The sequence below is a fragment of the Pseudonaja textilis genome, chromosome 1, assembly GCF_049901715.1.
Source record: "Pseudonaja textilis isolate UNSWEBS1 chromosome 1, rPseTex1.2, whole genome shotgun sequence".
Taxonomy (NCBI): Eukaryota; Metazoa; Chordata; class Lepidosauria; order Squamata; family Elapidae; genus Pseudonaja; species Pseudonaja textilis.
This window is the reverse complement of record NC_141990.1, coordinates 66,074,557-66,087,106: the sequence shown is the minus strand read 5'-3', so window position 1 is coordinate 66,087,106 and position 12,550 is coordinate 66,074,557. Positions and strand designations below refer to the sequence as shown.

The 12,550-nt window shown below is 37.2% G+C and overlaps 1 protein-coding gene across 1 annotated transcript in view; it reads right to left on the bottom strand.

Moving 5' to 3' along the window:
• Positions 1–5,723: 5,723 nt before the first annotated feature.
• Positions 5,724–12,550, bottom strand: part of ADSS2 (adenylosuccinate synthase 2) — a 35,006-nt gene continuing 28,179 nt past the window's right edge. The window contains exons 11-15 of the mRNA XM_087934489.1: positions 12,377–12,531; positions 11,399–11,523; positions 9,294–9,391; positions 8,672–8,821; positions 5,724–7,711 (exon numbers count right to left, since the gene is read on the bottom strand). Coding sequence (XP_087790615.1) covers positions 7,659–7,711; positions 8,672–8,821; positions 9,294–9,391; positions 11,399–11,523; positions 12,377–12,531 — 581 coding nt within the window. The 3' untranslated portion in view covers positions 5,724–7,658. The remainder of the gene's footprint in view (positions 7,712–8,671; positions 8,822–9,293; positions 9,392–11,398; positions 11,524–12,376; positions 12,532–12,550) is intronic.

Here is a 12,550-nt window from a genome sequence, read left to right as displayed (position 1 = left end):
ATTATTAGCAATTGGTGAGCTGTAATCTGCGATGCCATGGCTCCAGCTAAGAATTTTACTGCATTGAATGTTGCTTCTGCAGAGAATTCTGCAGCCGCTGAGTTGGTGATGTCTTGATGTGCCCTGATGTTAGAATTTCGGAGTTTCCCTCAGATGATGGAGCCATCTGAGAGAAGATCTAGTGAAAAAAGATGCGGTCATAGCCGCTCTTATGGCCCACTAATCTGACTGATGCACCTTGCGCAGAGTTAACTCAGCCCTTTTTTCTTCTGGCTTGAGTGCCTCCTCTGCTTCAGTAGGAATCTCAGAGGGCACTAAGGCCACCACTGGGTCATCTACTTCTGGGGTATTAAGAGAGTTTGAAAATTCTGGAGCTAAATTGAAAAATTTTCTGTCATATCCTGTGGGGGCTGCAGAAGCCCATTGTTTCTGGATGAGGTCTGAGAACATCTGCTGGACAGATAAAACATCCGCTTCAGTTATTGGTTGGGAGAAAATCAAATGTTCTGAATCCCCTTGTACTACTGATTGTTGGACAAAGAGGGAGGGATTATCAAGGTGAGCAGTAGTTTTTGCCTTGAATAATAGAGATTTGAATAGTTGAGGATGGAACAGACCCATAAAGATCGGTTGGTCAGGCTTGATGCCTTTGTCTGACATGCCTCTTTCTAAAGGATCTGCCTCTGACAGGACCAGGTCACTGTCATGTATTGACCCTTCCCCAACCTGTTCCATCTGGTCTTCCTGTTCTCTCGTCCTGTAAATTGTGTGAATGTGTATGTGGTATCATATAACACTCCCCTTGGGGTGGTACCTGATGATAATGAAGATCCATTCTGCATAGCGACTGGATTATGAATCGCAGTCAGAAGGTGGAGGCTGCTTGGCCATCATGGTCTGTTATACCCACGTGGCGATGCCCCATCTAATCACCATCTCCATCCGGGCCTTCATTTTTTCAGAAACATCCTCCGGAAGGAAGTCATCTTGGCATAGTTCCACTGCTGTAGGGGCAAAAGTTGCCTCTGGGGCCCGCCTGTCAAGTACCACTGATGAAGGCCTTGGTTGGACCAGTCCAGCTATGGCCCTCCTGGATGGCATGGAAAGATCCGGGGTGGTGGCAGGGTGTCTGGAACTGGAGTCGGCCTAGCTGGAGAAGAGAGCTGGGAATTTTTTTCAGCCTCCCTCACACATTTTTTCATGTTTTTCTAACACCTTTTGGCATCTATTGGCATCCTTTTCTGCAGCCTTAGAAGGCCCCTTAGAATGTTTTCACTTGTTTTGGGCTCCAGAGGTAGCCTTGGAAGATAGCACTTTAGTATTATTTTTGCTTGCCATTATGATCCTTGAGATTGCAGTATGCCTACAAGGCGTGTATGTGTGTGTGTGTGTGTGTGTGTGTGTGTGTGTGTGTGTGTAGATAGAGATATGTTTTGGACCGTTGGCTCGTCCAGGGGCCTGCTCCAATCGGGCAGGGAACCCTCTTATTATTCGCTCCTTTTTCTTTTGAATTCCAATTAATTATTACACACACACACACACACATCTTTGGTTATTCGGGTTTCCTCCCGTGGAAGTACAGCATGGGGCTGTAGCTGCTTTGCTAAGTGTTTAGGTTTTGTAGTGGTGCTCCTCTGGAGCTGACTACGGGTCTGAGAGGTATGCCTTCTTTGTATATTTTTGGGAGGCCGTATAGTTTGGGGCATCTGGAAGATTTTTCTCTTGGGATGATCATTTGTTGGATCTCTTTGCTCATGTGGCTGGTTATAATTTTCTTCTTGGTTATTTTTTCCAGATATGTGGTTGGGTCTGTGTTTATGGGTTTGTATGTGGAGTCTTGGAGTAGGTCTGTCAATTTTGTTTCGTAGTCTTTTCTATCCATTACTACTGTGGCATTCCCTTTATCTGCTGGAAGTATGATTATGCTGATGTCGTTTTTTAGGGCTTGCAGGGCTTAGTTCCTCTTTGTGCAAGTTGCTTTTGGGTGGTTTGCTTGTGCATAGGATGTTAGTAACTTGGTGTCTTATTCTATCAGCTTCATCTGTATTTAATAATTTAGTTAGGCTGGATTCTACTGCACATATGATGGATTCTATAGGGATTTTTTGGGGTGCTATAGCATAATTGAATCCTTTGGTTAGGATATCTGTTTCTGTTTTGGTGAGTTCTCTGTTGGAAACATTATATACTAATTGTTTCAGGTGTTGTTGTGAGTTGTTGGGGGCTTTCTTGTCATGTTCTAGTTTCTTTAGTTTCTTCAAGAGTTTGTCATTTTTGTAAGTGGTTTCAGCTTCAGCTCTCCAAGTTGTAAGTTGTTTTATCTTGTCCCAAAGTAGAGGGTGGATTTTGCTGCTCAATTCCAGGTGTAGTGCTAGCAAATCTTTGTTTAACTGATTCAATTGGAATCTCTTTCTGTGGAGCTCGTTCCTCAGTAGAGCCATTTCAGCTCTTTTCAGGATACGTTTAGTAGCTGCTGTTCTGTGATGAAATGTTAATTTGAAGCAGGTTGGTGTTGCATTGCTGTCTCTGCAGCTGCGTAGGAATTTGAGGTCACATAGTATTCCTGCTCTTTTAACTTCCAGCTTCTCCTAGGTTTTGGTCTGGCTGTTTATTTCCTCCCCATAGAGGTCTGATATTTGTTTTCTTAAGTTTTCGTGGGTACTTACATGTATGGTATTCAGCTTTGTTTGGGTATTTTCCCACGTCATTATAGTTGTGCTTTTAAAATTGTAGCAACGTTTTGGCAGAATCTCATCTGCCATCATCAGGCTACTGTATTGTGTGCCAATCAAGACAAAAAAAGCCACAAAACAGACAGAAGATATTAGAAACATCAATCAAGCAGAACACAGCAAACTCCAAGACCAATAAACACAGACCAAGACTCCCAACCAATCAGGATGAAGAAAAAAACATTCTGGCACAGCAATAGGCTAGCCCCAAATTTAAAACTGAAACAGCTGTAAAAGTCTGACTCACAAACACAATACAGAAGCCTGATGATGGCAGATGAGATTCTGCCAAAACGTTGCTACAACTTTAAAAGCATAACTATAATGATGTGGGAAAATACCGGAACAAAGCTGAATACCATACACACACACACACACACACATATATATATTCGTAGATTTTCACGGGTACAGGTATACAGGTCTTGGCATGTTCGGGTCTTTTCCCATGTAAGATTGAGAGTATCTTGGCGACGTATCAATGAGGTCCCACTCGCCATCTTCAGGCTGGTGCTTTCGGCTTTGTGCTTGTGCGAGCAAAGCATGATCTGAGCTGCCATCTCTCTATAAATACTGGTGGGGAAGTTGGCTGTGTTGTCATTTCTTGATTGGTTGATGGAGTTGATGTTTGCAGATTGGCTGGCTTTTTCATAAGAACATGTGTGGCTGAGATATTGGCTGTGTGTCTATCAGCCCATTACCCAGGTTGTTACAACACAGGAGGCTGATACACACACAGCCAATACCTCAGCCACACATTCTTATGGGACCTTGTTGAAACGCCATCAAGATATTCTCAATCTTACACAGGAAAAGACCTGAACACGCCAAGACCTGTATGCACACACACACACACACACACACACCTGTACAGATATTGTTTATATCATGATTGTCAGCCAAATATACATATATCCAAATAGAGAGCACCTATCAGGGCCAGACTAATAGGACAATGAAGAATCTTTATTCCAAACAACTGCCTGCATAGGCGGACACAGGCCTTGGTGCTCGCTGTTATGCTGCTGTATTGCAATAATGATCTGGAGGCCTGCCAACTTAATCACCAATAGCAACCCCAGGAAGAGGCAAAACGGAATAACAACTGTCCCGAGCTCCCACGGAGAGAGCCTTGCAAGGGGATAGGGCCTCTCAACAGACTATAGGAATGCCACAGTCCCAAGCGGGATTCGGAATACAAAATGGCACCGGCAGTTATTTTGCGTGACAAAATTCAGCAGCAACTGTCGCCTCATTCAATCAGGAGAAGAAGTGAGGAAGGGAAAATACAAATGCAGATGCCCCCTCCCTTGTAGGTGTTCTGAGATGGGAGAGAAATGCCTCAGGCAGATTTAAACTGATCACACTCCTTAAAACAGCACAGCAACAAGGGCTTCACAATGGCAAGTGATTTTAAAATGCCTCAGACCACCGCAAAAGCAGCTGACTGCACCCTGTGGAGCCGAACTTCGCTCCAACAGTTATAATTGCGACAGCTATAATTACCAAATTGCCATTGGAAGTAATTATTTTAAAGTTTGGAGAGATCCCGTTTTCAAAGGCTGTGAATCAAACCTGCTCTTTTCTTTCTATTCTGGCCAAGGAAAAAAGCTGCCTAACCAGCAAAGGCTGAGCAAAAAACTGGGGGAGGCTAAGGTGGAGTACATGGAGGAGTGTCCTATTAATTAAGCTCAAACTATCTGAGCAGAGACTAAGCACCTCCCACTACTGGATGTTCGGAGCAGCTCATTGGAGAATGCCCCTTGCATGTTTTCTGGAACGTGTGCTTATTTCACTCTGGTTTTCAATGTACATTTTTCAGTTGGATGTGAGGATCATGGCCACCCTCAAATAATCCAGGACATAATTTAACAAATGACCAAAATGGTCAGGACATGTATTTTCTAATAACAACACTAATAACAGGAAAAATATTAGAACAGAGCCACTCTAATTTTTTTACAATTATAAAACCAAAGCTCTAAGAGCGAATGTCTATGGAGATTCTCAATCATCTAGTCATGTTTGTCCCAAAGCTGCTTTTCCAAAAGGCAACTGAACTTACTGGGTTGCATTCCTTGAAAACATTTCACTTCTCATCAAAGAAGCTTTTTCAGCTCCGTTTATTTTTTTTTAACCCAAACATAATTGGTTAAGAGTCTAAAATTTGGGACAAAACAAATGTGTAATCAGTAAAGTTGTTGTAGATGTTCTAAGGGATCTGTACAATCTGTGATGTTGTACATGCCCCAAAAACACGGGTGCTTCTTAAAAATACTAGTTCTTCAAGCACATTATCTGACAGAGCTCTAAGAAACTCGGTAAATCTAGATAGAGAACTTAAATGTGTGTTGAGTGCAGTAAATTAAAAGTCTGATTTTTTCCTTCATATCTGCAAAAGTAAAATCTTAAATTTTATAAAATATAAAAAATGCTCCAGTAACCAATATACAGTAGCATTATTCACTCCATGCTAAATATAAGCTTAAATAACACAGGTAATATTCAATGAACACTGAAAATACAGAATAGAAAGTATCTAGAGTAAGAAAATAGTAATTGTTGAGCGTGTTTCTATTAATGATAGGCATCAAATCTTAAAGAAAGAACCAGAATATGTTAGTGTTAGTCTAGTCTTGTAAGAAAACCAGATATACAAGAAACCAACATTCCAAAATGTGGACAGAGGTAATTTTGAAAGCATTACTACCAAAGCCTTGCTTAGGATCAAACACAATTCTACTGTATGAAAAGAAATCTAAATGCAGGGCTGAGGGTTTATTTATTGACTTTTTAAGTTTCAGCAATCAGGAAAATGAATCTTTAACACACATTGGCTCAGGGTAACACTGAAGAAAAAGGCATATGTTACAGCAGGAAAATTAACTACTGTAATATTTACATGCAAGAGCATCAAGGCTGGCCCTTGTTTGGGTCAGAAATATTAGGAATGGTATACTTGTTTCCGAATACAAAGAAAACTTGGAAAACTTTGGTTTTCTAAAATACTTTATCTTGTCAATAACAGATGACTTACAATTTTTGCAAGGCCATGTTTAAAAACAAGCAATCTTCTAAAAAGGCATTGCGGCACCAGGGTTTCCATTTATCTTGTCAGGAACATCTTCAAAACTTCTAGTCACTGAAGCATATGATTTTTCTGACATAGAAAGCTTAGTCTAACAGTCTAAGATTATTTTGATAATTTTGGTGTGCCTCTTTTTGCTGACTGTAAATTTGCTTTTATTTCAAAATAAAATTACATGTGCAAAAAAACCCGCTCTCCAAAATAAAAAGAAATAACAGCTATTACAGTGTTGAATCATGGTTATTTTACAGTTAGGATGTTCTATGTATGCTAGAAGTTTATCACGTTTCTTCATGCAATATCTATATCAGTCTAAAGCTTACTGCTAACTTTCCCAGAAAGTGAGGTGGTATTTTCATAGAAATTTTTTAAAAGCTGCTGTTTTCCCTCCATCCTCACATTTTATCAAAAGGAATTAATACATTATTTTAAGAGTTCACACTCTAAGATACATTTTTTCAGAACTCACGACAACGATCATGAAAATGTACATTCTGGAAAATGTACTTCAAATGACATGATTGCATACGTTGCAAATATGGACAGGACTGGAAAACTTAAGTTAAATTCCCTGATGTTAGCATCTTGTTTTTAGATACTATACTGTAAGACAGCTATTAGATATAACCTATTAATAAAATGTCAGTTAAAAATATACATGTACATTCAATTATTGCATCCTACGTGAAGCCGTGGCTCACCCCTCCTAAAATACTGCAGGAATAAAGGTACAAAAGAATTACATAGAAACAGAGTGAAAATCAGCATTCTTCATCTTACAAAATAATGCCCACAGAGTAAGAAAAGGTCATGAATGGTGTTAAGGTTAAAGAATATAATTGGCTTGAAATTACTTCAATTTCTACAAGCTAGATCAATATAGACATACAATACACTCAAAAGAAAAGTCTTTAGCAAAGCACAACTAGAAACTACAGAATATATTGTCTTGAATATCTGCCAAGGATGAATTCAGTTCTTTAAAAAAGTCAATTTACATAAATATTGTCTCCGATGCCTATTTACATAGGGTAGCCAAGTCATTTTAACCCATGAGGACTCTCTGTGTTAAGAAGCTAATCGGGTGATATTTAGGTCATCCTTTTTCCAGTCATCCTCTGATTGGATGTTACTGAATAGACTGGGCAATCACCAATGAAATGATGAATTGAACTGAATGATTAAACTCTGAAATGTAAAAGTATCAATAAGGGGATAGGGTGGGGAAATGAACTCCATACGAGGGTATAAGCACTTCCAATATTATCATTTATAAATTAAATTGTACTGTACACATATTAAGCACCCCACCTAAACTATGGTTCATTATTCTTTTAATAAAAACTGTAACAAAAAATTAGTTTTGTCATCATTATAAAATCACCCCTCTCTTTAATCACACACTATGTCAGCAACCATACAAGGTATAACAGTTTTAGGAGTACAAATGAAGATGTAAAACTCTGTGCAAAACTGCATTATCTTAAGCATCCAAAATTTCAGGAAGCAATACCACCAAAAGCAGGTGTACAGTAGACTCAGAAACATAAGCAGAAAAAAGGCTTGGGGAAAAAGTATCAGTGGCAAATGGTGGCCGTACCTGCCACTAGAACTTTTTACAAAGTAAGGTAAATGATACTGATCTGTCAATGTTTTATAGCAACAACTGTTTTTTTTTCCCAGACTACCTCTAGTTGTTTTACATTGTTGTTTTACAATTTGTTTCCTCATACAAATAATTGCTTATTGGGTTAAGACACGTGTGTCTTTGTGAGTGTGTGTGTGAACAAGCAGTCTTTGTGGAGTGTGCTTTCCTTTCTTCAAATTATACAATATCTTTAGAAGAGCTGGATCATCGACTCCCTGGATTTTCCTACTCCAATCCACTTAACTGCAAAAATAAAAACATTTTTGATCATATTTTGGAAGAAAGTCTTTCTTACCAACTCAAGTATATGCAAATCAATAAAGAAAACATTATTGCTTAAAATTTCAATTACCATTCCATGAGGCACATGAAAGTTAGTCAGAAAAGCAAGTTTTTTTGTGATAAATTCTCAAGAAAATCAGCTGGCTCAAACTACATCAGATATCAATATTACCACTGGCACACAGGTTTTTGCAGATTGGCACACACTTTTTAAATGTAATCAATATTTAATAGTACTTTGATAAGTTGGTCATGCCAATTTATCCATAGATAATTTATATTAGTACTTTCATTGAACTAGTTGGTCAATAGTGTGATTAGTGAATTGTGTGATGCCTTGTTTCTTAATCCTTGTTGTGTGTTTACTGATTAGGATCAATTTTTTTTCAAGGAATTCTGCAGTACTGATGCAGGAGGCGGAAAAAACTAGAAAAACTAGTAATTTTGCCATAGCGGGAGTAGGGTGCAAAGTGTAATATATGAAAGCTCAGTATTTTCTATCAACAATCTCTTCTTTTAAATGTACATTTTAAAAAATTATGTCATCTAATTTAAGTGTGGAGTATGAACTTTTCCAGTTTATCAAGTAATGAAATAATAAACTGTGTTTGTTAAAAGCTTAAACACATTAGGGAATACAATTCCATTCTTTTAATATTTAAAATTTTAATTGCTCAAAATTCAAAAGGAACTTTTCCTTCAATCAGTTTAAATTATTATTAAATACAACAATTTCCCTTTGTTTAGAACAAGTAAGTTATATGTTCTATTTTTGATTTCTTAGTGCTTCTTATTCATAAACCTTAAGATTTACAGAAGACGATTTGATTGCTAGAAGTAGCTAACAACAAAAATATAAATTGTTGTACAAAGTATGATTCTCTGAGTATCCCTTCAAACATGCAGTTGGGTTGCATTTACCTGGAACTCCGAGCTCCATTTCTATAAATCGAACAAAGTTTTGTGCATTTACAGGCAATTCATCAAATGTTCTTGCATTTGATATATCTTTCTTCCATCCTGGGAGGGTCTCATACTGCACCTCTACTTTATTTAAGACTTCTTGGTTTGCTGAGAAGAAAAAAGAACCAGACTAATAGAATTATATTTGTGTTACTACAGTATAAGACTAATCAATTATTGTGCTCAGGAATTTCTATAGCTGAAGTAACCAAATAATTAGTTATTAAGAGTCCAAAACAATTGTTTTCATCACAGAAAAACATTCATAAAAATAAGGTTAGCGATCCAATCACTTAATTGAAGAATATAAGACCATCTTAAAATGGCAACTGAATCATTATCTTAGTAATTTACAAAATGAATGAAAGTAAACAATTGAAGTCTTATATCTATCAAAGAGGGGAAAGTTCCCTACCCAAGTAATTAATGCAGGGAACCGTATTTTCTTTATAGATGAAATATATGGAATTGTATCAACAAAACCTACTGAAGCAATGGAGCACATCTAGTAGTAACCATAACTTTTTAGTGGAAGTAACATTGTAGAATGAACATATTTGGTACATTTAAATTTTCTTACCTGGGAAATGAGGTATGATTTTATTATCTAATCTGTAGGCAATCCCAATTTTAATTTCAGGAAATACATCCAAAATATCCAATTTGGTAAGAGCCAGTCTATTTAAAAGAAATGCTCAAATTTTAGTTATTTGTAGGCAGACATAAACTCTTGGATTTTAAACTGAAATTTACCTTCTAAAAATACCATCTACTCAATACTGACTGAATATCAAACTACATCAAATAAATTGCAGTGTTAATCACTAGAGCTGATGCACTGGTTAGCTGCCTGAAGATGTAATTGTAGTTCAATATTCTATGGTGCGAACTGTACCACTGAGAAGTGACAGCTTTCTTTTTTAGAAACTATACATAGCTACTGCTATTACTTTTCTTCAAAATATATATAGAGTACATTTAAAAGCAATTCTTTTTGCTAGGGCAGCATATAAACGATTAAACTAAATTAACCTAAAAACCAAAGTTAAAAACACAGTAATTATTTCTAAAAGAGCAGAAATGGAATAACTGCAGTAACAAATTTTGATTAAAATCAGCATGAGATACTTTTTAAAAATATTACTATATTAAAAGACTTAAAAATATTTAAAATATGTATTTGTTTTACCTAGGAAATAATTCCTTTTATAGGAAAGAGATTCCAGAGCAAGAGGCCACCACTGGTGGGTATCACTTTTGAAAATTTCTACTATTATATTATTAACTAAACAAGACAGATTTGAGTAGAGAACTCAATGGTATGTGGGAATGATTTGGAACAAAGGGCAACCAGATGCAACCAGAGGAACAGACAGATAAAAAGCAGCTTAGCCTGCAGCAGAAATGTGGGAGGACAGGAGGCTCAGAAGAGATTTTCCCCCACCCCACTTTTTTGAGCTGTGAAGGAGACGCTGGGTGGGAAGAGACTTCAGATTTGTAAGATCCTGTTAATACAACCTTACAGCAAAGAATTGGCTCATCTGTTCAAGTTTTCTGTCTGGTCTACCACATAAGGCTGAACATAACAACCAACAACCCCTTGCTGTTCCCTCCATTTTCAGAAAAAACGACTATTCCTCTTCTAGAACACATTTTTAGGAACAATATAATAACAAGGAAATGTACGTGAACTGAAAAAAAAATGCTAAAACATGCCTAAAACTTTAATTAATGCAAGACATATACTCGTCTATATTGAATTCTATCAACTCACATGAATCACATTTTCCTAGAGCAAGGCTGTCAAACTCCCGGCCCATGGGCTGGATATATTACGTGCTGGCCACGCCCACATCTGGTTTAGCAAAGGGGGGAAAAGTCCCAATATGTCACATGATGCCACGAGTTTGACATCCCAGTCCTAGAGGTAAACTTAAACTCAGAAAAGTGCAGTGCTGGAAAATAGAGCTAGATATAAATAACTACTCAAAAAAAGAAACAGCTGCTGATAATATCATTAACCAATGTGCCAAAGCCCTGTCACCCTAACAATTTCCTATTTAAATTCAAAACAGACAGCCCACTGTTAATGTACAGCTTACAACAGTTCATTTAGTGACCTTTCAAAGTTACAATGGCACTGAAAAAACCAACTTATGACAATTTTTCACATGTACAACTGTTGCAGCATCTCCGTGGTCACGTGATCAAAATTCAGGTGCTTAGCAACTGACTCATATTTATAATGGTTACAGTGTCCCAGGGCTATGTGATCACCTTTTGCAACCTCCTGACAACTAAAGCCAATGGGGAAGCCAGAGTCACATAACAACTGTGTTACTAAATTAACAAGGTTAACAGCTGTAGCAACAAGGTTGTAAAATGGGGCAAATTTCACTTAACTGTCACAGTTAGCAACATAAATTTTGGGCTCAATTGTGTCATAAGTCGAGGATTACCTGTATTACATTTCCATCACGAAATATGTAAAATTAGTATGCACACAAAAGTCTTACAATAATATCCATTTTTAAATCATTACTTTCTACAATAACATTAAAAAAACTGGAATTTTGTTACTTGGACTAATGATTATTTTCATCAGTTACTTTTGAATAATTTATAAAACATGTAATATATAGCAGTCGATAAGAAGGCCATATGAAACCAGTATAAATTACTCACGCAGTGAATCCATTGATCATATGAGCATATCTAAGCAAAACGAGATCAAGCCAGCCACATCTTCTCTTTCGCCCTGTGGTCACACCAAACTCCTTTCCTCGTGTCTGTAGCAATTCCCCAATGTCCTTAAAAAAAACCAACAGAGTATTGATACTATCTTGGAACAATTTTATCAACTTATAAACCAAATATATTTGTAACCAAATAAAGTATATTTTACATTCTACCCAAGTTTACATATAGAAATAAAATAAAAATATAGAAGCTACCTTAGTTAACGTCAGGTAATTTAAAAATACTAGCAGAATAAGCAATTTTCTCACAAATCTATTCATGGCATTTAATGTCTATATGCTAAGAGTGAATATTGTCTTTCAAATTTAAATGGACAGCTGAATCTTGTCCAGATGGGACATTTTAATTGGGACAAGATTCTGAAAGACAAAGGTTACTCTTTTAAAGACAGCAAAGTCCACATTCTGGATTTGAAAGAGGGGTGGAAGAGATCAGCTTTACTGAAATTGAACAGCCCTCTATCAACAGAGGTGGAAGGGTATGACACCACCTATCCCTAACAATCTCTAGAACTGCTTTCAGCATACATGTTTGCACTCTGATTCAGGTAACCCTGAGGGTAAAGATAAACCTCCAAGAGGCCTTAACAATTCTCAAAAAGCTAATGACTGACCTTCAGAGTGCTAATGACCAGATTTAAATCCTTCCATTTCCCACCTTTCAGCCAGAACTGAAGAAGATTCTTGGATGAGAAGCAAAACATCTTCAAGGAACACCTCCCTCCCCCCAAGTCCAGTTGCCTTTTGAAAAGCATCTTTGGGACAACCATGACCTGGATTGATTTAAAATCTCTAGACATCTTTACTATTAGGAAAATAGCTACTAAAATCTTTACTTAATTTTATGGAAAATTACATGCATGACACTTGAGGCCACATATATTTATTTTAACATTATACTTACATTATTTTGTTCTGTAGGAAAGGCACCAATCCCAACTCTGGTTGTATATGCTTTCACAACTCCATATACTTCACCCACATTCTGAGGGGGCATACCTAAACCAGTGCAAACACCTCCCACAGTGCAATTTGACGAGGTCACAAAAGGATATGTACCTATTAACACAGGTTAATA